Raw genomic sequence first — 23179 nt, forward strand, 5'->3', positions numbered from 1 at the left:
AAGTTCAAGGTCGGGTTTTGTGTGACCCACTTTTTATTTTTGTGTCACGTCTATACATTTCGTGCTGTGGTAGGTTCGGATTAATCAAGTCGTTAGGAATCGGGAGGAAACCATAAAAATGGTGTTTCAGCTATCATACTTCCGGTACTCTATACAGTCTGTCTTTTGAGATGCACGTAGTCTCGAGGAAAAATAAATATGAATGATGAAAGGCTTAAAACGACAGACAACACTTCGCACAAAAAATGTGGAACTTATTTTTTTAATTCAGTTGTCTTTATCGTAAGTGAAAATAAATCTTAAGCCCTAGTCCAGTATTTTTTTTCTCAAGTCGGAAAGGGTTATAATAATAAAAAACAGGGGTGGTCCATTGTTTGTTTATTGTTTCAGTAAAGGTTATGATATCTTGACGAAGGATACCGCTGAATTCCCGCCAAACTACTTAGGCTTTCTCTCAACAAATAGTTTTTAGATCAAATTTTCTGCCAGAAATGAAGGTGCCGAACATGATAACATAAGCACGGAATAAATCGTGACTATTAAGACCTATCAAGAAGGTAAACACAATATTTCATTACCGAGACTAAAGTCAATTTGTTTTACGTAAAAAGATAAAAGTTCTCAGTCACGAAAGCACTGCGGACTCAGATATACATAATCGACCCAAGTATTGGAATCTCACGTGACTTCAATCCGTCGATCTTATTGGTAGTCTTCGCTTGTGTGTTTGAGAGATAGAAGCGTGTCTTTACCCACCGGACGGATAAGAAAATTGCTCTGAATTTCAATGAATTTTGTTGTGAAACCCCTAGTTTTTCTCACGAAGATTCCTAAGTATCCGAACTAAAGAAAGCACACGCTAGAAATGGTCTGGAAATCTTTCACAATTTGCTAGCCCTGTTGAAAAAGCCGATACTATCTCGGAGAAGTTCGCTAAGCTGGTCTTTTGTTTTTGATGCCTGCTTGAAATACAAGCTACAGCTACATTTTTGCTGGACTGGAAAGGACCAAAGTTGGAATTAGGGGACTTGGTGTTTAATATGCTCAATGGTGTCTCAAGTAGAGGTCTTAAGCGATCGGGAAAAAGAGCTTCTTGCCAATTACGATAGGTAAAAATGAGCGTTGTTTTTCTGTTGTTGTAAATATGGTGATTTGTCTTTACTATGTCTCAATGGAGTCTTCTTTTCAGCCGCTTGTATGGTTTTCTCCGCCAAGATGACCCTGTAGGGGATCCATCTTTACCTAATCTAACCCACAGATCTCTTTTGCTAAAGGTAAGCCCACAATTACGATTTAAAAACTCGTAAATCTTGAACGAACTCGCGCGAAAGTTTGACCGCTGTCCGTATCCATTTGTAGTATACACTACGAGTGTTCGCCGAATTTCTTATTTGTTCGTCGTCTCTGATTGCCGCCAAGGTTTTGAATTACTTCCACAGATTTAACACGTACCGCTCTATTTCATATTGTGTTAGGGAGTGGCTTTCTTTGAGAAAGAGTTACAAACCGAAGGAAACGCTGCCCATCCAGCTATTTTCTGCAAACTTGGCCATCTTCGTTTATTGACCGAGGACCTACCAAAAGGTTGGAATTGAACTCCGCTTTTGCCTTTTTTTAACAAACCCGAATCTCTCTTTTTACGAGTCATCTAAGATTCTCCAAAATATGATTACAAGGGTTGATTACATTGAACTTTCCCACGCATCAACCTCCTTGTTTTGAGTTATTTTTAGCGGAACCCATTTACAGACTAATGTTTCAGCCGTGACAGTCTGTGACATTTTCTCTTGCAAATTTAGTTTTCACTTATTTTGTTGTTATTATTATGCTTTTCCAGCCCTATCGGCCTACCAGAAATTCTACAATATCCCCCAAGTCAACTATTGGAAGGTAAAAAGCCCGGTTGAATTTAGAGAGATAACTTTACATGGTTAAATTTTGCCGGTGAACTTATAGTGACAGCATTTGGTCACCGAATGTTGTGCTTTTCACGCTCGTATACGCAGTCATTCAACCATTTTACTTTGAATGATTTTAACATTTTAAGGAAATTGATAAAGAAAGAATATATGTCGTGAAAATTGCTGAATTACGCACATGGCATAACCAATAAAAAGTCATAAAATCTCATAATCTCATATCGATCACCTCATTTTTACACAAACAAAAAAAGCAAAATACACAATCCATCACCACCATCTTTTAAAAGTTTTCTACTATGTTTTTTGTCAGACCTATTTCAATATAATAGTTTGGGACCCCAAAAGTAAGGCTTTAGTTTTGACTTCTCTAGTACTAATGACTCAAAACCTACATAAATAATTCACTATATTTGATGCTTTATATATCCCTGTTATTGTTATTGTTTGTTGTGTTTTGTCAATTTATGCGCAACATACTCAATGTGTCTGATTTTGATAAAACTCAGGGAAAATCCATTTTCTGGAGTCCCAAATTATAAACAATAAACTATAAAGCTTTCTGTTCTTAATCAGTTGCTCATTACTAAGAATAAGTTATTGGTAACTGTTATAAATCATATAACTAGAGTTGTTTTTAATTATGTTTGCTATTGGTGTAAGTATGCATATGAATCTTTATATTATTTCGTCTTGATAGAATATAATTAAAAGAGGAAAAAATTGTTTTGACTGGACAAAACCAAATTTGTCTCTTTTTTTAACACACAAAAGTTAGATATCTAGTTATTCATATACTCCCATTACTGATTAAAAAGCTACTTATAATTTATTGAACTGTGTCTTGTGAAAAACTCCCTAGTTAGTTGTTTGAGCCTAGTTTTTATTCATAGTTAGGACTTTATCCTATAGAAATAAAACAGTAGCTCTGATTACTTGCTGTTAATTGTTGTCGGTGTCTCCACAAGAGAATGATAATAACACTGAGTTATTCCAAATCTTCTCCTAGGCACCAATTCATGTGGTGTGTATTTGTAACCCTCCCAGTAAAAATAATTTTTGCAACCACATAGAAAACCATTAATACAACAAAGCCCCCTAACCTTGTTTTGAAAAACATAGTACACCCACTGGATGAATTTTGCTCAGATAGCAGCATTTTCTTGCTTATTTTTTCTGTCTTGAATTCCATTTTAAACTCATAACAAATCCAGCTACTGTAGTAAGATCTGTTTACTTATGATCAAGTTGAATATTTACCTGTCTTCAAGCCAAGAACCTACTAACTTTATTAGTGAGGTGAAATAAACAACTCATTTTATTTGTTATATGCCCACTAATACTATTGTGTTATTACTACAGAAAACTAAAAAAATCCATAAGACATATAAAGTCAAATTGTCATAACCTGTTGAGTTATAACTCCATTTGGCACATGAATTATACATGTTGACAGGTTTTTATAGCTTTGTGTCATCGTTGATCAAGCAATAAAATTCCCACAGGTCATTGATTGAACTGTTTAAATTATGTGATGACATGGACCATCTACATTTTGGCATGCTGCTAATAAGAAATGGTTGTGACACAGTTCAAGGATTCTGTGACAACAGATTCCTAAATAAATGAAAAACATCTGTTCATTATTGATCAAGTACTGTAATGGCTATGTACATCTCTCTGTACTCCAAACTTCTATTGGAATTTCGCTAGTAGTTTGATGACATGAGGTAGTCATTTAGATTAGTTTGGGTCTCCTTCTGTAGTATCTCTAAGTTTTGCAAAGCAGACATGTACATCAATTCTTCATAGTATGAATTTGATAAATGCTTGTTTTACTGACATGAGGACAAGTAGGAAATTTAGAGCAATTACAAGGTTTCTCAACAATTTGCAATTTCTGGGTACAGTTTTGTTTGAAGCATTATATATGTAAAGTTTTGATTTAATAACAAATTCCTATCCTCTAAGGCTGTTTCGTTGATAGAATGCGCATCAGCTTGAGTGTTTTGGTGGCATACATCCCATAAAGAAAATACTGTATGATTTAGGCCCTCACAGGAACTTTAATCCCAAATCATTCATTTTATAAAACATAAGCTGTGAATAAGAGCATGCAACATAGATGAAAATAATGAATGGCATTTTTCACACACAACCCCCAAAAACCCCCCTCCCTCCCCCCAAAAAAACACTCACCCCACACCCCTAGATCTGCTGCTGTTGGACTTTTTGACCCCTTACCCCCTTGGTATCCGGAAACCACCAGCAACCGACTGGCAACCGACTCCTAAGGCTACCATCTCTTTACTTGACTTGTTGAAAATAAACAAATGGAGGACTACTTGTGTATTGGGTAAACATTTGCCTAACGACCTCAGATGGGACAGATGCCTAACCTGGTAACCACATCCTTGGGGTTATAAGTGTAAGGTTGTTGTACTCTTCATTTTTAAATACAGGACGTGCTGAGAGTAGGCTTCTAATCTTTATTGTTGTATTGCTGTAGTTGACATGTTTGCATCACTGTGTTCCAGGATGCACCATTCTTGTATGGACTTGGGCTAGTTTACTTCCATTTTGCCACATACCAATGGTAAGATCACTTTTCAGAGTGAAGTTAGGAAATTATGAAAAACTTTGTGCAAGTGCAAAAATTTAAAAAAAAAACACACTCAAATGGATATCAGAATTATACTGTAATTTTTAAGAATTAAATGGACAAATTGTTTCAAGAGCTATTCAATTACTGTACCGACTTTAGTTGTAACCAAAGAACTCAGGAAACCATGTTAACAAGATTTAAAACATTATTATGCCATTAGATTGATGCCATTTGAAGTGGCTATGTATTTTTTTAGTAATTTTTTTCTATTTTTTCTCAGGGCAATCAAAGTTTTCCAGCAAGTTCTCTACCTTGACCCAGGATTTAGCTGTTCCAATGAGGTCCATCTTCGCCTTGGAATTATGTTCAAGGCTCAAAACAACTATGAAGCTAGCATTAAGGTATGGGTGTTGGTTGCTGTTGATTGTGAGCCTAACTATAGGGGACTTGCCCTAAGAGATCACAGGACTGTTTGGGTGGCAAAATAGCAGCCACAAAAAGCAACGTATTCAGCGCTTACCAAAAAAGCCAGAATTTTCTTTTCCAAAAGGGTTTAGTTTCTTTTAAAGATTTTATTCTGTCGTCATTCTCTGATGTGACAGGCGCAGTCACTTCTGTAATTTATTTAGTTTTAATTTGCCACCCAGAAAGGTCATGTGATCTTTTAGCACAAATCCCCTACTGTTAGCCTAACATAAAATTAAATGTTATATTGTAGAAGTTGCATTCCGCAATGATTGATGGTAGTCCTGCAGGAAAAACAGTCACTTATCCAACATTCGGGATGGGGTGGGTGGGTATTGGTGCTGTGTTACATCATATCAAAAAGGATGCCAGGGGGTGTACCTTGTGCCCCTTCCACATATTTGATGTGCTTTACTTAATTATACCACCTACTCCTAGGTTTATCAGGTAAAACATGAAATGCTGACATTAATTTGTGTATCCACAGCACTTCCACATGGCATTGATGGACTCCAACCCCTGTTCACTCTCAAAAACAGAAAGTAAGTGTGATTAGACATAGGAGGGAGGGTGGATTTGCCAAATAACTTCTGTCTCAATTCACTCTCAAAAACAGAAGGTACGATCAGACAAAGTAGGGAGGGGGGGATTTGCCCAATAATTCCAACTCTTCACTCAAAAATAGAAAGGATGATTGGACATAGTAGTCCCCTGTTCACTCTCAAAAACAAAAAGTATGATTATACATAGTGGTGGTGGAGAATTGCCCAATAATCCCAACCCCTCCTATTCACTCAAAAACAGAAAGTAGGTATGATTAGACATAGAGTAGGGGGGTGGAGTGTAGGTAAAGTTCAGATTTGAAGTACCTTGTGAATATCTTGTGTACTGGTTTTGCTTTCCCATGTAGACACTGTATTATGCTATTTGCTTTTTCCTGTTGTCTGTTTACAGTTTGAGTATAATCACATTATTATTATTTCTTTAGTTCAATTCCACCTTGGACACTTGTTTGAGATGCAGAATAAGTGCCAACAAGCCCAAGAGATCTATGAAGCGTTGATTGAATCCCCTGGTCTAAACAATACTGTTAAAGCCAATGCTTACAAACAACTTGGTAAGAGATGATGAAACAGCTGATCCAATGACAGCTGATGTATAGAAGAGTATGCAACAATGATTTGAAAAGTGTTCTACAAGTAAATATAAAGAAGGGAGGGGGGAATTATTTTCAAGCCTGGATCAGAGTCAAATGACAGTGCTAATTGACACCCAGAAAGCTTGAATTTACAGTAGTTAAAACTGACAAGGTACTGCCTTAATTAAAAAGATATATAATTGTGAATATAATTTGGCTGCAATTAATACTGATATTTTTTAATGTGACTTGAAGAACTATATACATACACAACTTGATAAGTCAATTAAAGAAACACCGCTACATACCAAGAAAGCATTATAGATAATTCCTACTATTTCTCACTCATCTCTAGTAATGTGAAGCTATATAAGCTTAGGTATTAATTTTGATGAATAAACTTTTTACAGGCTGGATGTATTATAACAAGGAGCACCTAGGTGACAGGGCTACTAGGATGCAGAAGGCGGTACAGCTGCTACAGAAAGCCATAGAGACAGATCCAAACAGTGGCTCATCTTGGTATTTGATTGGCAGGTAGGAAAAAGAGGTTTTAAAGGTTTTCTAAACCTATAGCCTAACTAGCAAAGGCCTATTATACTGTGGCAGTAGGTGAGATGCACCCACAAGCAAACTGGGGGAGGGGAGAAAGGGGAATGCCTTTTAAAGACAAGTTTCAAGTTACTGTGAATGTGTGGAGTTACTGATACATGGAAGAATTAATTTGCTGATGATCACTAGTCTTATAGCCTGCATGTTGCGTTTTAGGTGTTATGCCATGCAGGGCAAGGTTCACGATGCCTTCACATCATATCGGCATGCCATTGACAAGTCAGAGGCCAACGCAGATACATGGTGCTCTATCGGGTATGTACTGTTATTGTGCAGTCATTAGGGTATGTACTGTTATGTACTGTTATTGTGCAGTCATTAGGGTATGTACTGTTATGTACTGTTATTGTGCAGTCATTAGGGTATGTACTGTTATGTACTGTTATTGTGCAGTCATTAGCTGTGAATTAGAAGCAGAATGACAAAAATTATCAAAGTAGATCATCCAAGAAAAAAGAGTAGTATTTGATGATCCTTCAATAAAAAATTACCAGTTTTTTTTTTAAGCCAAGGGCTGTGTGTGTGCATACTCCCTACTGTAGGTTTGTTTGATTTTGATGCAGCAAATTTCATGGGTTCTCACTAACATGGGGTCAGTGTGTAAGGCCTGCAGCTTTCTATTTCATCTTGTCATCAATTGATTATTCACACTCATTTGAAGGGTGTTCTTGTTCACACTCCTTTGTACACTTGAAGGGTGCTCTACCAGCAACAGAACCAGCCCATGGATGCCCTGCAGGCCTATGTGTGTGCCATTCAGCTGGATCCAGCGCATGTGGCCGCTTGGACAGACCTGGGAATCCTGTACGAAGCATGTGACCAGCCCAGGTATACCAGCATTGCATGACAGACTGGCAAATGGATGGACAGACAGATGGATGGACGGACAGACAGACAAACTTGCAGACAGATGGAGAGACAGACAGTTGCAGACAGACTGACAGACAAAGTTGTAGACAGAGAGACCACTTTCAGGCAGACAGACAGACAAACGACAGTTTTACAGACAGGCAGACAGACAAATAGACAGACAGACAGACTAATATTTGCAGGCACGCAAACCGTTGAATTTTTTTTTAACAGGCTTGTCGATTGGTTTGGTTAACACAAATGCATTGATCATCTTTCTCCAAACACAGACTCTTATTTCTTTTTCAGTGATGCCATACTTTGTTACAGTGCAGCAAGAAAATATGGTGGGTAGCTAATTATGTCTTTTCCACATGACGGAAAAACCTGGAAAAAACGCAATTTCACATAGAGAAAGAAGACACAGTTTCTTACTATGGCCATCAGTTCCTTGTATTACGGACTGATTTTTAAAATACAAATAACGTGAAACCGAAATGCACCTACTGAGATTTTGGCTTTTTAGATATTTCTTCCTTGATCATCCTTGCTCTATTTATGATCTCAGGGCTAAAAAGCTCAAATTTTAATGACACTTCACAAAAAGTCACATCAATTAAAAAAAAATCGCATTTGATATTTTGTTTGCTATTTCTCAGTAAGTACTTAGAGAAATTTTCCACCTTATTAGATTTGAAATGAGCCTTTTAGAAGCGCATGTCATGTTTTTCTGTCTTCTCAGTAATAGTCCTGTGTCAAATATTACTGTGCCCACTGTGTAAATACCGTGTAGTTACAGTCCAGCAGGAACAGTGGAATTCGAGGCTTCCGAGTAAGGTCCTTTGTGTTTTCTTACACTGTGCAAATGTGTTGCAGGTGCGACAGACTCATCTATAGAGGCGCGTATCAAATCTCTCCAAACAAAGCTTCCTTTTTCAAAACCGGTGGACAGCCAGAAAAAGTAAGTGCATCTATGTTATTTACCAGCTGGGAAATCCAAGGTCATTATTCTCAAAGCAAGCATTACCATATTTTATGATATGGAACAACACTTAGCTCGATAATATATCAATGAATCATAAATAGATGTATCAAAATGCTTCATATAGTGTCCCAATGTTGCATGCAGTGTCAAAATGCTGCATGCAATGTTAAAATGTTGCATGCATTGTCAAAAAGTTGCATGTGATGTCACAATGTTGCATGCAATGTCAAAATGTTGCATGCAGTGTCAAAATGTTGCATGCAGTGTCAAAATGTTGCATGCAGTGTCAAAATGTTGCATGCAGTGTCAAAATGTTGCATGCAATGTCAAAATGTTGCATGCATTGTCAAAATGTTGCCTGTGATGTCACAATGTTGCATTTGTTCTGTTGTAGGAACCTACCATCAGTTGGAGAGGCATGGAAATTGCCCATCCCAGCTGAGCTCACCACAAGAACCATACGGAATGCCCAGGTATGGTACCAAGACACTAGCAAAGAGGTAAAAAATGTTAATAAAATAAAGTTGGGTAAATTGATATCTCAAATTATCACAAATATTTAAAATCCAATATGTTTCTAACATTGTAACTGATGTTTACCTGCCAGACAAAAGCTGTTGACCCAAGTCTGGACAGCTCATCTTCCTCTGAGCCGATGCAGCAGTTATACCTACAGCAGCAGCAAATCAAGACAGCTGCCGAGATGGAGAAGAATCACGTTAAACTGGTGCATGACGTGAACAGCACCGCCCTGGATGACCTAGAGGTTGTTGGAATGCATCAGAGCCAGCCAATAACAGTACAGGTAACAGCATCTCAGGACTTCACCCTACACAATGGCAATGGTTTGGTCCATGGTCCAACACCTGTGGTTTCATCCCAGCAGTCGGCTCCTGTCATTATCGCAAGCAGTTCTGGGGATATTCCTATGGAACTGCAACCTTCCCAAATGGCCGGCTCCCAGAATGGCATCCCACAGTCAACATCAGGAGTTTTGACTTCAATTAATTCTGATCCGATGCTCTCCTCATCTTGTATATCGACTGGGAACAGGGCAGATACATTCAGCAGTGCTCAGGTTCATGCAGATTCCTCGTTACTCACTGTGCAGTCCAGTGCTAATACGGGTCAAGCAGGCCTTTTGACAACTTCTATGGACATTTCATCTGACTCTCGCAAGACAGTAGACACTGTTGCTAGTTCAAACGCTTCATCAATGCAGCACCAAGAACTATTATCTGTTGACCCAGGGCTGAATAATGGCCCCGTTTCTACTCTATTTGACATGTGTGGCAGTTCTGCTGCTCCCTTCCCCTCCCCAAGCTATGTGACGGCATCATTCTCTACTGGGGTATCCTACTCGCCCAGTCTAAGCCAACCCCTCACAGTCAACCCATGTAGTCTATCCCCCACAAGTAATCAGCCCCAGCTGCTATCACCATCATTAATGTCACCCAGTGTCGGTCTTGCACTAGCCTCACCGAGTGCCAAGTCACCGTTATTGGGCGGCGCATCTGGAAGCACACAGGTGCCCAAGTTGTGTCTGTTGAAGGATCCATCCATTATACCAAGTCCACCCAAAGCACCCTACCCACCCCTCCCTACAGACAAGCTATCCCCACCGACACCCAGTATTTGGGTAAGTACAGGCTTGTATTTTATTGTTAGTGGAATAAACTATATTATATTATTATAAGTTGTGACTGGATTTACCCAATGTATGATGTAGATCAATGTAGTAAATGAATTTTGCTTGTTTTTGATGTTATGATCTTTTATCTCCTTCTTTAGGTTGAGAACAAGCGTGATGCCTTCTCTCCAGTGCTGCAGAACCTTTTGTTGTCACCATCAAATCCTATCACTGTTGTCAGAGGCTTGGCTGCAGCTTTAAAGCTTGGTGAGAGATCCCTTCTTCCTAAGCATGTGCTTAAATTCAGAGTCTATAAGTTACAGGTGTCTTGGGAGTCTAACAGAGAATTTAAGATTATCTCATGTTGTTGAGAGGCATGATGGAAAGGCCTAGCCTTTGCACACTGTAAAGAGATATTGTTGCATTACAGACTGATTTTCTTTTTTTTTTATTGATCACAACCCCACAACTTTCAATGACATTTTACAAAAAGTTGCATCAAAATGAAATGAAATTTGTTTTATTGAAAACAATAGAAATGACTCAAGCATTTCTCATGCTGTTATTTTTTAGACTTGAGTTTGTACTCAACCAAGACACTGGTGGAGACCAATGCAGACCACCAAGTGGAGATCAGAACACAGGTCAGTACGCCAGTGCTGAAAAACGCAAGACTAGTTCCAGTACCGCGCGGTTAAACCAGCCTTTTTGTTTTGAAATGGCGGCTTTTTACCGGCAAACTGCCACATTTTGGCGAATACTAAGAAAACTAGACCAAACCTAAGGCTATAATTTTCTTTATGATTCCCTCATTATCACACAAATCTGTCATCTTTTGTACAGTTAGTCAAATCAGCGACTGAAGTCAGCCTTTCATACCTTTACTCAAACGAGTCAACACTACGATTGTGCTTGTTTTCGCCAGAGCACGCGCATGCGCATACTTTATTTAGCACTGTCGGTCAGTACAGGATTGTAGGATATTATATTATATTATTAGTGAGAGCAGTGTCAGTGTCATTATTAACATTAGTTTTATAGACCAGTGGTCATTTAGCTGATCATTAAGCAAGTACCTGATGTGTCTTGTTGTGTAGTGTGTCTCATCGTGTACTGCCTCTGGTTGCATACTTTTTTGCTTATGATGCATTGTGACCTCATCTGTGCATCTATTAGAGGACAGACGCACACAAAAATAAAACCTTTTTATGTAATGGCGATAAAGCTAATGAAAGCAGACACATAATGGTAAACTTATGATGATTGATGTAGTATGATGATATACTGTACCCGCCCTATGATGATAAGGCTTATGCCGTAGCATTATGACATGGTCATGTTGTGTTATGGTTGACAGAGGCAGCAGGCACCAGATGAGAACTGGGATGCACAAGGAGAGAAGAAAGTCTGGTTGTGCGGGAGTAGTAGGTATGATGTTTCATGTTCACTGTCATCATGTTCACTGTCATCATGTTCACTGTCATCATGTTCACTGTCATCATGTTCACTGTCATCATGTTCCCTGTCATCATGTTCAATGTCATCATGTTCAATGTCATCATGTTCACTGTCATCATGTTCACTGTCATCATGTTTACTGTCATCATGTTCACTGTCATCATGATCATCATGTTCACTGTCATCATGCTCACTGTCATCATGTTCACTGTCATCATGTTCACTGTTATCATGTTCACTGTCATCATGTTCACTGTCATCATGCTCACTGTTACTATCCATGGTACAGAAAATCATTTAAGGTTGGTCAGTTTTTTTAGTGCTGTCTGATGTCGATCTTCTGCTTCTAATTGTTTCTCTTCAACTTTATAGATCATTCACAACAATAGCAAAATATGCCCAGTACCAGGCAAATACCTTCCAAGAATCTCTCAAGGTACTTAAAGACAAATGTATGCCTTCCTGTATATCTGTATAAAAATTCCTGTAAAATTCTCATACTTGATTGTTCCTATCATCAAAATATCTCTATCACCAACATTCTCGTCATCATAACTGTTAACAAGGTGTTTATACCTGGTTTGATGGTACCTATGTGTTCCTGGTTATTTATGGTCATCATACTTATCTTAACTGCTGAGGAGTTGTCTGTACCTGGCCATTATGATACTTATTCCTGGCTGTTATTCATGGTCATCATACTTATCTTACCTGCTGAGGAGTTGTCTGTACCTGGCCATTATGATACTTATTCCTGGCTGTTATCCGTGGTCATCATAGTCATCTTAACTGCTGAGGAGTTGTCTGTACCTGGCCATTATGATACTTATTCCTGGCTGTCATTTCTGGTTTTCCAGGAAGAGCAAGAGATGCATCACAGGAGTATTCACTCAGACAGTGATTCCTCCTCAAGTTCAAGAAGGTAAGACTAATCTAAAATAATAATGTTCACCCCTGAATTGCTCTATTAGAGTAATTTTAGATTCTTGCTACTTTTTGTTTGGTATCCGCTCACCAAACCACCCACACTTTTGGCCACATAGCAAGGTATTCCCCCTTTGTAGTTACCCTTGCTATGTGACTTTGTTGATTCTCACACAAAAATGTCACAGTTTATCAACAACAACAGCAAAGTAAAAGTAAACCTAACATGCATATGTGGTTTTTAATTCTGTTTTACTCAGTCTCTTCTTTACCCATTTATTTAATTTTTCAGCAAAAAGGGCTCCAAGACATCAAAATGGAAGTGGATCAAATTTGGCACAAATGTAGACTTGTCTGATGAAAGAAAGTATGTTATTGTTTCTAACTAGGGGTAGATTCATAAGGGAAGAATTCTATTCTCTTATTAACTTATTTTTACTTGATCTTGTTAGATGGAAACCTCAGCTACAAGAACTGACCAAACTACCACCATTTGCCAGGGTACGTTTTTTTTAAAGAGGCCTATCAATGATTATTGATCTTGCTAAACTGATCTCTTATTGTAAACCAATATGTCGCTCAATATTTCTGCCTCTTACAATGTGCTTATATCATGCTGTTTTGTGTGACATAAATGTGCTTATTTCTTGCTAGGTTGTGTTGTGTGACATTAATGTGCTTATATCCTGCTAGGTTGTGTTGTGTGACATAAATGTGCTTATTTCTTGCTAGGTTGTGTTGTGTGACATTAATGTGCTTATATCCTGCTAGGTTGTGTTGTGTGTTGTGTGACATAAATGTGCTTATTTCTTGCTAGGTTGTGTTGTGTGACATTAATGTGCTTATATCCTGCTAGGTTGTGTTGTGTGTTGTGTGACATAAATGTGCTTATTTCCTGCTAGGTTGTGTTGTGTGACATAAATGTGCTTATTTCCTGCTAGGTTGTGTTGTGTGACATTAATGTGCTTATTTCCTGCTAGGTTGTGTTGTGTGACATAAATGTGCTTATTTCCTGCTAGGTTGTGTTGTGTGACATAAATGTTCTTATTTCCTGCTAGGTTGTGTTGTGTGACAAAATGTGCTTATTTCCTTCTAGGTTGTGTTGTGTGACAGTATGTGCTAAATCCTGCTAGGTTGTGTTGTGTGACATAAATGTGCTTATTTCCTGCTAGGTTGTGTTGTGTGACATAAATGTGCTTATTTCCTGCTAGGTTGTGTTGTGTGACATAAATGTTCTTATTTCCTGCTAGGTTGTGTTGTGTGACAGTATGTGCTTATTTCCTGCTAGGTTGTGTTGTGTGACATAAATGTGCTTATTTCCTGCTAGGTTGTGTTGTGTGACATAAATGTTCTTATTTCCTGCTAGGTTGTGTTGTGTGACAGTATGTGCTTATTTCCTGCTAGGTTGTGTTGTGTGACAGTATGTGCTAAATCCTGCTAGGTTGTGTTGTGTGACATAAATGTGCTTATTTCCTGCTAGGTTGTGTTGTGTGACATAAATGTGCTTATTTCCTGCTAGGTTGTGTTGTGTGACATAAATGTTCTTATTTCCTGCTAGGTTGTGTTGTGTGACAGTATGTGCTTATTTCCTGCTAGGTTGTGTTGTGTGACATAAATGTGCTTATTTCCTGCTAGGTTGTGTTGTGTGACAAAATGTGCTTATTTCCTGCTAGGTTGTGTCACCTGGGAACATGCTGAGTCATTTTGGGAACACCATCTTAGGCATGAACTCTGTTCAGTTGTACATGAAAATACCAGGCTCCAGAACACCAGGTAGGTGCCAGAAAGACTGGTATTGGTACACCTGGTAGGTTGTTATTGTTATGCCAGGAAGACTGGTATTGGTACACCTGGTAGGTTGTTATTGTTATGCCAGGAAGACTGGTATTGGTACACCTGGTAGGTTGTTATTGTTATGCCAGGAAGACTGGTATTGGTACACCTGGTAGGTTGTTATTGTTATGCCAGGAAGACTGGTATTGGTACACCTGGTAGGTTGTTATTGTTATGCCAGAAAGACTGGTATTGGTACACCTGGTAGGTTGTTATTGTTATGCCAGGAAGACTGTTGTTGGTACGCCAGGCAGAATAATGGTCCTGGTATGCCAGGCAGGATGGTACTTGGTCATACTTCCATCAAGTATTTTCAAGCTGTCCAGCATCTATGTTATATGGCCTTACTAATGGTACATTTCTTTCCTTTTTGTTAGGTCACCAAGAGAATAATAACTACTGCTCTATCAACATCAATATTGGTCCTGGCGACTGCGAATGGTTTGCCACACCCTACGAGTACTGGGGCGTTATTCACAACCTGTGCGAAAAGTATGTTATCAAAGCAGAGCTGGAATTGAAAATTGGACTGGGGGGACTATGGTTTGCTCAAGTCTACCTTCTAAATTTTCATCGACTTAATATTTGTAAATTTTATTTTAAGTCTAATATTTCTAAGCTTCTTTGATTTATATTTTAGATAATATTGTAAATATTGCTTGTACTTCAGTTGTGTGTCAGGCAAGATTACTAAGTATATGACATTTAACACTTTATTTACTTTTGTATGTAAAATTTAAGTGACTTTCTTTTTTCCTATAGACATGGAATCAATTACCTGACAGGTAAGGGACCGCAGTAGATAACTAACTGTCTTACACCAACCTTCATTTGTAAATCTTTATAAAAACAGCTCTCACAACATCTTCAAAAAGAAACTGAACCTTATACTTCCACTGTTCAATATTTTAAGGATATTTATCCTCTTCAATATTTACCCTCTGTCCAATATTAACCTTTTGCTCAATATTTAACTTTATTCAGTCTTAAACATTTTCTCAATACTCTCATATCAGTGTCATGATAACAGCTTTGCTAGGGAAGAAACAGAATGATTGAAATTGATGTTGACCTCCAGGCGTGTACTCAGGTTTTTTTAGGGGGGTGAACAGTCATAGGTATCATATGGAAAAGGGATAATATTTAATCCTTCAATAAGAAGTAACCCACTTTTTGGCGATGCACCCCCCTAGGTAGTACGTACCTGTTATAGGCTGTGATTGACATGTTGTTATTGTGGTACGCCAGGTTCATGGTGGCCGGTGTTAGAAGAGCTATATGAGGAGCGAGTGCCAGTCTACAGATTCATCCAGAGACCTGGGGACCTGGTGTTTATCAATGCTGGGGTGGTGCACTGGGTCCAGGCACTGGTAAGCCAAATACACCTACCACACCTTGTCCTTACTATTAAACACCACCAGGTGAAGAAAATTCCATAACACACTTTTCCAGGGCAAACGTTGTACATACATTTTTATTGAATTTGGAACCAACTGATAGGTTTTTTTTTTCTTTCCAGGGCTGGTGTAATAATATTGCTTGGAATGTCGGGCCTTTGACAGGTAAGCTATTCTAATTCTTTTGGAGGCTGAAAGTTTATTCATGCTTAGCACTTGACACTTAACATTTGGGGCTCAATTATCCTTTAGTTAAGTTTTTTATGATTACTTGCAGTTTGAGTGTCGATACACCATCTGTGACGAAAGCTTACAAAATCTAATATTAAGTGTGTTTGCTTTTTCAGAAACCATCTTTAACATCGCAATTGAGCGGTATGAGTGGAACAAATTGCAAGGTGAGACTAAGCAGCATAACACAACACAGCAATGTGACAAAGATAACGCATCTAGACAAAGATAACGCAACTTAACAAAGATAACGCAACACAGCAATGTGACAAAGATAACGCATCTAGACAAAGATAACTCAACGTGACAAAGATAACGCATCTAGACAAAGATAATGTAAACCTGACAAAGATAATGCAAACGTGACAAAGATAACACAACGTGACAAAGATAACGCAACACAGTAATGTGAAAAAGATAACGCATATAGACAGCGATAACGCAACGTGACAAAAATAACGCAACACAGCAATGTGACAAAGATAACGCATCTAGGCAAAGATAACGCAAACGTGACAAAGATAGTGTAACGTGACAAAGATAACGCAAGCGTGACAAAGATAATGTAACGTGACAAAGATAACGCAAACGTGACAAAGATAATGTAACGTGACAAAGATAACGCAAACGTGACAAAGATAGTGTAACGTGACAAAGATAACGCAAACGTGACAAAGATAGTGCAATGTGACAAAGATAACACATCTAGACAAAGATAACGCAAATGCGACAAAGATAAAACAACACAACAATGTGACGAAGATAACGCATTTAGACAAAGTCATAATAAAAGACTAATGCATTTGTAAACCATAGAACAATATCGAGTAGTTCGTATTGCAGTCGGAAGTAGTTTGTACTAAAATTCCGAGTAGTTCGTAATTCATTCGTTGTGCATTCACGGCTCATTTTGTGATCAAGTCCAGCTATTATTCAGCTCTTTATTGCTGGTAACACACTCATGTGCTTGGTGTGTTTACTAGGAGAGAAGTCAATGGTAGCCATGATCCATCTGGCTTGGAACCTTGCCAGAAATATCAAGATCACTGAGAAAGCTCTCTATGACCATATCAAGTAAGTCAACTTAGCCACTGAAAAACTCTCTATGACCATATCAAGTAAGTCAACTTAGCCACTGAAAAACTCTCTATGACCATATCAAATAAGTCAACTTAGCCACTGAAAAACTCTCTATGACCATATCAAATAAGTCAACTTAGCCACTGAAAAACTCTCTATGACCATATCAAGTAAGTCAACTTAGCCACTGAAAAACTCTCTATGACCATATCAAATAAGTCAACTTAGCCACTGAAAAACTCTCTATGACCATATCAAATAAGTCAACTTAGCCACTGAAAAACTCTCTATGACCATATCAAATAAGTCAACTTAGCCACTGAAAAACTCTCTATGACCATATCAAGTAAGTCAACTTAGCCACTGAAAAACTCTCTATGACCATATCAAATAAGTCAACTTAGCCACTGAAAAACTCTCTATGACCATATCAAATAAGTCAACTTAGCCACTGAAAAACTCTCTATGACCATATCAAGTAAGTCAACTTAGCCACTGAAAAACTCTCTATGACCATATCAAATAAGTCAACTTGGTCACTGAAAAACTCTCTATGACCATATCAAGTAAGTCAACTTAGTCACTCAAAAACTCTCTATGACCATATCAAGTAAGTCGACTTAATCACTGAAAAACTCTCTATGACCATATCAAGTAAGTCTACTTAGTCACTAAAAATCTCTCTATGACCATATCAAGTAAGTCAACTTAATTTTACGTAATAATTCTCCTTTAACATTGACTTGGTTTCCATCCTTGTCTGGGACCCAGTTGAATCTCTTTTGTCAACTCTCTATGACCATATCAAGTAAGTCGGCTTACTCACTGAAAAACTCTCTATCACCATATCAAGTAAGTCGACTTACTCACTGAAAAACTCTCTATGACCATATCAAGTAAGTCTACTTAGTCACTAAAAATCTCTCTATGACCATATCAAGTAAGTCAACTTAATTTTACGTAATAATTCTCCTTTAACATTGACTTGGTTTCCACCCTTGTCTGGGACCCAGTTGAATCTCTTTTGTCAACTCTTGTTCTTCTCTGGTCACCACAGGTTGATACTGGACAGATCCTACAAGTACTCCCTAGTGACAATAGAAAATCTTAATCGCGGCGGTATTGACGTCAAGTGGCATGGCAAGGTGCAGAACGAGGCTCCGCATTACTGCGCTCAGTGCGAGGTGAGTCTGAGGTGACAGTAGATGCTTGTGCTGCAGGCCCGTACCCAGGGGGGTGCAGGGTGGTCAGAACTCACCCCCCCCCCCCCCCGGAAAAATTCGGATTTCGCAACCCCCAAGAAAAATCCTGGGAGTGCTAGATGTTTGTTTTGGTTGGTGATGGTGGTGGGAGTACTAGATGGTTGTTTTGGTTGGTGATGGTGGTGGGAGTACTAGATGGTTGTTTTGGTTGGTGATGGTGGTGGGAGTAGTAGATGGTTGTGGTGGTTGGTGATGGTGGTGGGAGTACTAGATGGTTGTTTTGGTTGGTGATGGTGGTGGGAGTACTAGATGGTTGTTTTGGTTGGTGATGGTGGTGGGAGTAGTAGATGGTTGTGGTGGTTGGTGATGGTGGTGGGAGTACTAGATGGTTGTTTTGGTTGGTTATGGTGGTGGGAGTAGTAGATGGTTGTGGTGGTTGGTGATGGTGGTGGGAGTACTAGATGGTTGTGGTGGTTGGTGATGGTGGTGGGAGTACTAGATGGTTGTGGTGGTTGGTGATGGTGGTGGGAGTACTAGATGTTTGTTTTGGTTGGTGATGGTGGTGGGAGTAGTAGATGGTTGTGGTGGGTGGTGATGGTGGTGGGAGTACTAGATGGTTGTTTTGGTTGGTGATGGTGGTGGGGGTACTAGATGGTTGTTTTGGTTGGTGATGGTGGTGGGAGTACTAGATGCTTGTGGTGGTTGGTGATGGTGGTGGGAGTACTAGATGGTTGTGGTGGTTGGTGATGGTGGTGGGGGTACTAGATGGTTGTGGTGGTTGGTGATGGTGGTGGGAGTACTAGATGCTTGTGGTGGTTGGTGATGGTGGTGGGAGTACTAGATGTTTGTTTTGGTTGGTGATGGTGGTGGGAGTAGTAGATGGTTGTGGTGGGTGGTGATGGTGGTGGGAGTACTAGATGGTTGTGGTGGCTGTTGATGGTGGTGGGAGTAATAGATGCTTGTGGTGGTTGGTGATGGTGGTGGGAGTACTAGATGGTTGTGGTGGCTGGTGATGGTGGTGGGAGTACTAGATGTTTGTTGTGGTGGTGTCAATTGTTGATGATTGTAGTATTCTTAGATGTTTGTGATGGCTGGCGGTGGTGGCGGTGGACATAACTGTTTACAGTCGATTGACAAAACGTTGTCGTCAGCCGGCTCCATGACTACGCGACAACTCCGCATGTAAGCATGGGTAAAAAACAAGTCAAGTGCCTATCTGCGTATATAAGCCACCGTATAACTTCAGGCTTAGACACGATCCCTAATATGCAGCGAGGTGCTTCAGTGGTTTTTATCCATGTTTACATGCGGGCTTGCCGCGTAGTCGCGAAGCCGGTTGACGACAACGTTTTGTCAATTGACTGTAGGTGGTAATGGAAGTTGTTTATGATCGTTGGTTTTAGTTGTTGAAGTTGTTGAAAGGTGATAATGGCAGTTGTTGTAATCCTTGCTCAGTGCTGATGGTGCTTGTCGAGGTTATGGTAATAATTATAAGTGGTGGTGCTACCAAGTTTGCCATGGTTGTTAATGATATGGTGGAGACGAAATACCCAGCAATTATTGGCGATGATGCCTTAGTCCACTTTGTAAGACTTAAAATGACCTCACCCTATTGTCCAACTAGGTTGAGGTGTTCAACTTGTTGTTTGTGACGAACAACAGAAAGCACTTGGTGTACTGTCAGGACTGCGCCCGCAAGACCAGTAACACTCTACAGGGCTTTATTGTATTGAATCAAGTAAGTATTTGCACTCAGTCGCTCGGTGTAAGTAAAGCCCGTGCAAAAAGCGCCAACATCAGCCACCATTAAGCCTCGTTAAGACGGCACCAACATTAGCCAGCATTAAGTCTCGTTCAGACAACTCCAACATCTGTTACCATTTAACCTCGTTCGGACAGCGCCAGCGTCAGCCAACATTAATCCTCGTTCGGACAGCGTCAACATCAGCCAACATTAATCCTCGTTCGGACAGCTCTAACAGCCAGCTAGTATTGCTAGTATTGGTTGATCACAAGACAAGGAAGATATGGGCGAAAAACTTCGCAACACTCAACCCGTTTTTTAAAAAGCGCAAGCATTACTAGGCCAGCGCCTCACCAGCTTTTTTTCAAGCATTACTTTTTACGGACTTTAAACGCTAGCAAGAAATCTCGGAAAGACGCCATTTGAGCCAGACTCAGGTATCATCCTTGTCCACGTGCTTCTCATTGGCTAGCGAGCCCAACGTTCATTCAGCTCCCCGTGGAAGCGGGGAGTGGCTTATCTTTTGTATTTTTGTGTTTCAGTACACGCTAGAAGAGTTGGATGAGACGCGCAAGTCATTCAGGCTATACAAGGTACAAGCCCGAACGCTAGAGGCTGGTTCTTACTAGGACGCAGGCGCAAGCCAAACTTACGTTATTTCCTTAATCTCACGGAAGGAAACACAAGCGCAAGACAACGCAACTGCTTGATGTTCTTGCGCTTGCGTTTAAAATGTTCTAACTTGTGTTGTGCTTGCGTTTATGTTTGCTCATCCATTCTAGTGAGAACCAACATTAAGCATATACGGAACCCGTAATTGATGGTATAAAAAGCCCCCTTGTTGCTATGGTACCGCTGTCACTAAGCATGTGCCATTCTCCCCCACCCCCCCCCCCCCCCAACCCAATGAGTATGCTGATAGCCTCTTCTGTTTTAGATGTCAACATCTCTTGACGACCGCATGGCGACCGCGCATGCACAGCCACCCCAAACGCTCACCCATCCCGCTGCAAGCTACATGCAACAACAGGCAACGTAGCCCCCCCCCCCCCCCCCCTGCATGACCATCACGCGGACAAGTCATGGACGTCACTTGGTCATATCATATTGACTTGTAGGAAATTAATGTCACGCGGTCACACCACAACGCTTGTCACGCGGTTGCGTCACGCAATCTGAATAATTTTGTACAGATGGATATATATATATTTTGTATATGCGTAGGTCAGATAGATGATTTCCTGCTTAAGGTAATTCTCCACATTTACGTGATATATTTATTGCTCTTATCTAGCTCTCTAGTCGAGTCATACACTTGCCTTTTCTGGGCTATATATTTTTGCTGTTTCTACCTATCTTGTGGCAGGCACGTGACGAGAGCGAGAGAAAGTTCGACGCGCACTACAGTGGCCACTTTCTAGAAAGTTAGCCAATAAGCAAGCGATAAAACGTTTTGATTGACAGATACTAGATTGTGGGGGAATCCGTCCACGCTGGTTGCCTAATGACATTGATGCCAATTAAATAGCACGTTTCTCGCATCCTGATTGGCCTACGTCACGAAACTTTTAAGGTGGCCACGGTAGCACGCGCCGCATTGTAATCCCAGGTCGCATTGCAGAACACTATCTTGTTACTCTCGTACTACGAGAGTAACAAGATGACTTGTTACAAGTGACTTGTTTAGCGTTTTGGTCTCGCACGTTCGCGTTTCTGTCTCACTACAACACCTCCCTTTCTGTTAAAGGTCAGTTTGACGGGTTTATTCGCCTGGAAAAATGTCAATTACTTCTATTTAAACTCTAGTCTACTACTGTTGGATTTCTGTCTGTATCAAAATAGCGATATAAATTAAAATTATATCGATCTATCAACAACATTGAACCACATGTACAAGTTCCAATAATTCCTTAGAATTTTCATATATTATCTGCACTTGTTTTCTCGCATTCTCTAGGCCATTTTCATAAAAGATGTGATCTTATGGTTCCTTGCATTGTCTAGGCCATTTTCATATATATGATTCGTTCATGATTTCACGCATTTGCTAGGCCATATACAAGTCTAATCTGCTCTTTTGGTACATTATCTAGGCCATTTTCATATAGTAACAGCTTTTTTGGTTTATAGTACTTTTTTCTGATGTTTTCTCTAAAACTTTTCTCTAAAAATTGCCGCAGCTGTTAATTATGCTGTGAACGTAACTTGCGCATTAAGCTACTTTCTAAAAGTTCTACACTGGAATTCCTAGAAATCTTGTAACTGAAAGTTAACTTTTCAAACTATAAGTTACAGCAAAGCTTTCTAGGAACTTCAGGAACAATGTATAAATTCCAAGCAAATACTATAATAGGAAGACGAATGTATAAGGTTTTTGGGAATTCTTTGAAATCCTATAACGGAAAGTTAACTTTCATAAAATTCGGTGCTATGTGTCAAGGGGTCCATACACAAAATTTTAATAGTGATTTTTTTAGTATAAAGTGATTAAAGTTCTGTGTTTTTGCGCACATTTGAAATTCTGCAATCTTAATTATCTGCTGCTTATCCAGTTTGATACACGGAGGAAATACACTTTAAATTCTACGTGCTTTGTGTGTCGTTTGAGATTAGCCTCCTCCACAGGCATCGTTTTGCCAAGAAAGCAGCAGAAAAGAAACACAGACGCTCGGGATTCCTGTGATGATGCGTCGAGCGGGTCACGAGCGGTTCTCTCTTTCCTCTTTTTCCGCTTTTGGCATTGTCCCCTCCCCCGCTTAACAAAGGAATTTGTCGACCACAGGAATCCCGAGTCTCGGTTTCTAACGTTCAGAGACACCTGCGGAGGCGGCTAGTTTGAGATATTTGTGTGGAGTTTAGAATATGTAATAATTTACTTGGTTGTCAATTTAGTGTTATTTGCGCTTATTGCAAGCTAGGGATATTTTTTATCCTGGCTAATAGGGTATTCTAATTTAATGCCTTGTAATATAAGACGATTTATTATGGAAATAAAATTCATTCATGCTTACGCTAGTATTTGTTGTAGAAATTAAACGGAATGATAAGACCAACTATGTATATTTCTTTTCCCTTTTTCATTTACTTTTTTTTTGGGGGGGGGGGGG

The 23179-nt window shown here is 39.5% G+C and overlaps 1 protein-coding gene across 2 annotated transcripts; it reads left to right on the forward strand.

Annotated features, from left to right (window-relative positions):
• Positions 1–709: 709 nt before the first annotated feature.
• On the forward strand, positions 710–23082 carry LOC5510983 (lysine-specific demethylase 6A). Of its 2 annotated transcripts, none has more exons than XM_048732706.1 (33): positions 710–1109; positions 1190–1274; positions 1476–1584; positions 1838–1890; positions 4457–4515; positions 4805–4925; positions 5477–5531; positions 5978–6106; positions 6538–6664; positions 6896–6994; positions 7436–7567; positions 7898–7935; positions 8465–8549; positions 8968–9073; positions 9181–10212; positions 10365–10470; positions 10777–10847; positions 11561–11631; positions 12034–12097; positions 12519–12583; positions 12878–12952; positions 13038–13086; positions 14259–14358; positions 14796–14910; positions 15181–15203; positions 15667–15788; positions 15938–15980; positions 16163–16213; positions 17030–17120; positions 18184–18310; positions 19953–20066; positions 20615–20665; positions 21010–23082. In XM_048732706.1, the coding sequence occupies exons 1-33, from the start codon at positions 1048–1050 to the stop codon at positions 21109–21111; spliced, it is 3732 nt and encodes a 1243-aa protein (XP_048588663.1). In that variant the 5' UTR covers positions 710–1047; the 3' UTR covers positions 21112–23082. The 2 variants fall into 2 exon arrangements, with proteins under 2 accessions (XP_048588663.1, XP_048588664.1); XM_048732707.1 differs by having other exon boundaries at positions 8968–9046.
• The last annotated feature ends 97 nt before the right edge of the window (positions 23083–23179 follow it).

Source organism: Nematostella vectensis, chromosome 9 (assembly GCF_932526225.1).
Source record: "Nematostella vectensis chromosome 9, jaNemVect1.1, whole genome shotgun sequence".
Lineage (NCBI taxonomy): Eukaryota > Metazoa > Cnidaria > Anthozoa > Actiniaria > Edwardsiidae > Nematostella > Nematostella vectensis.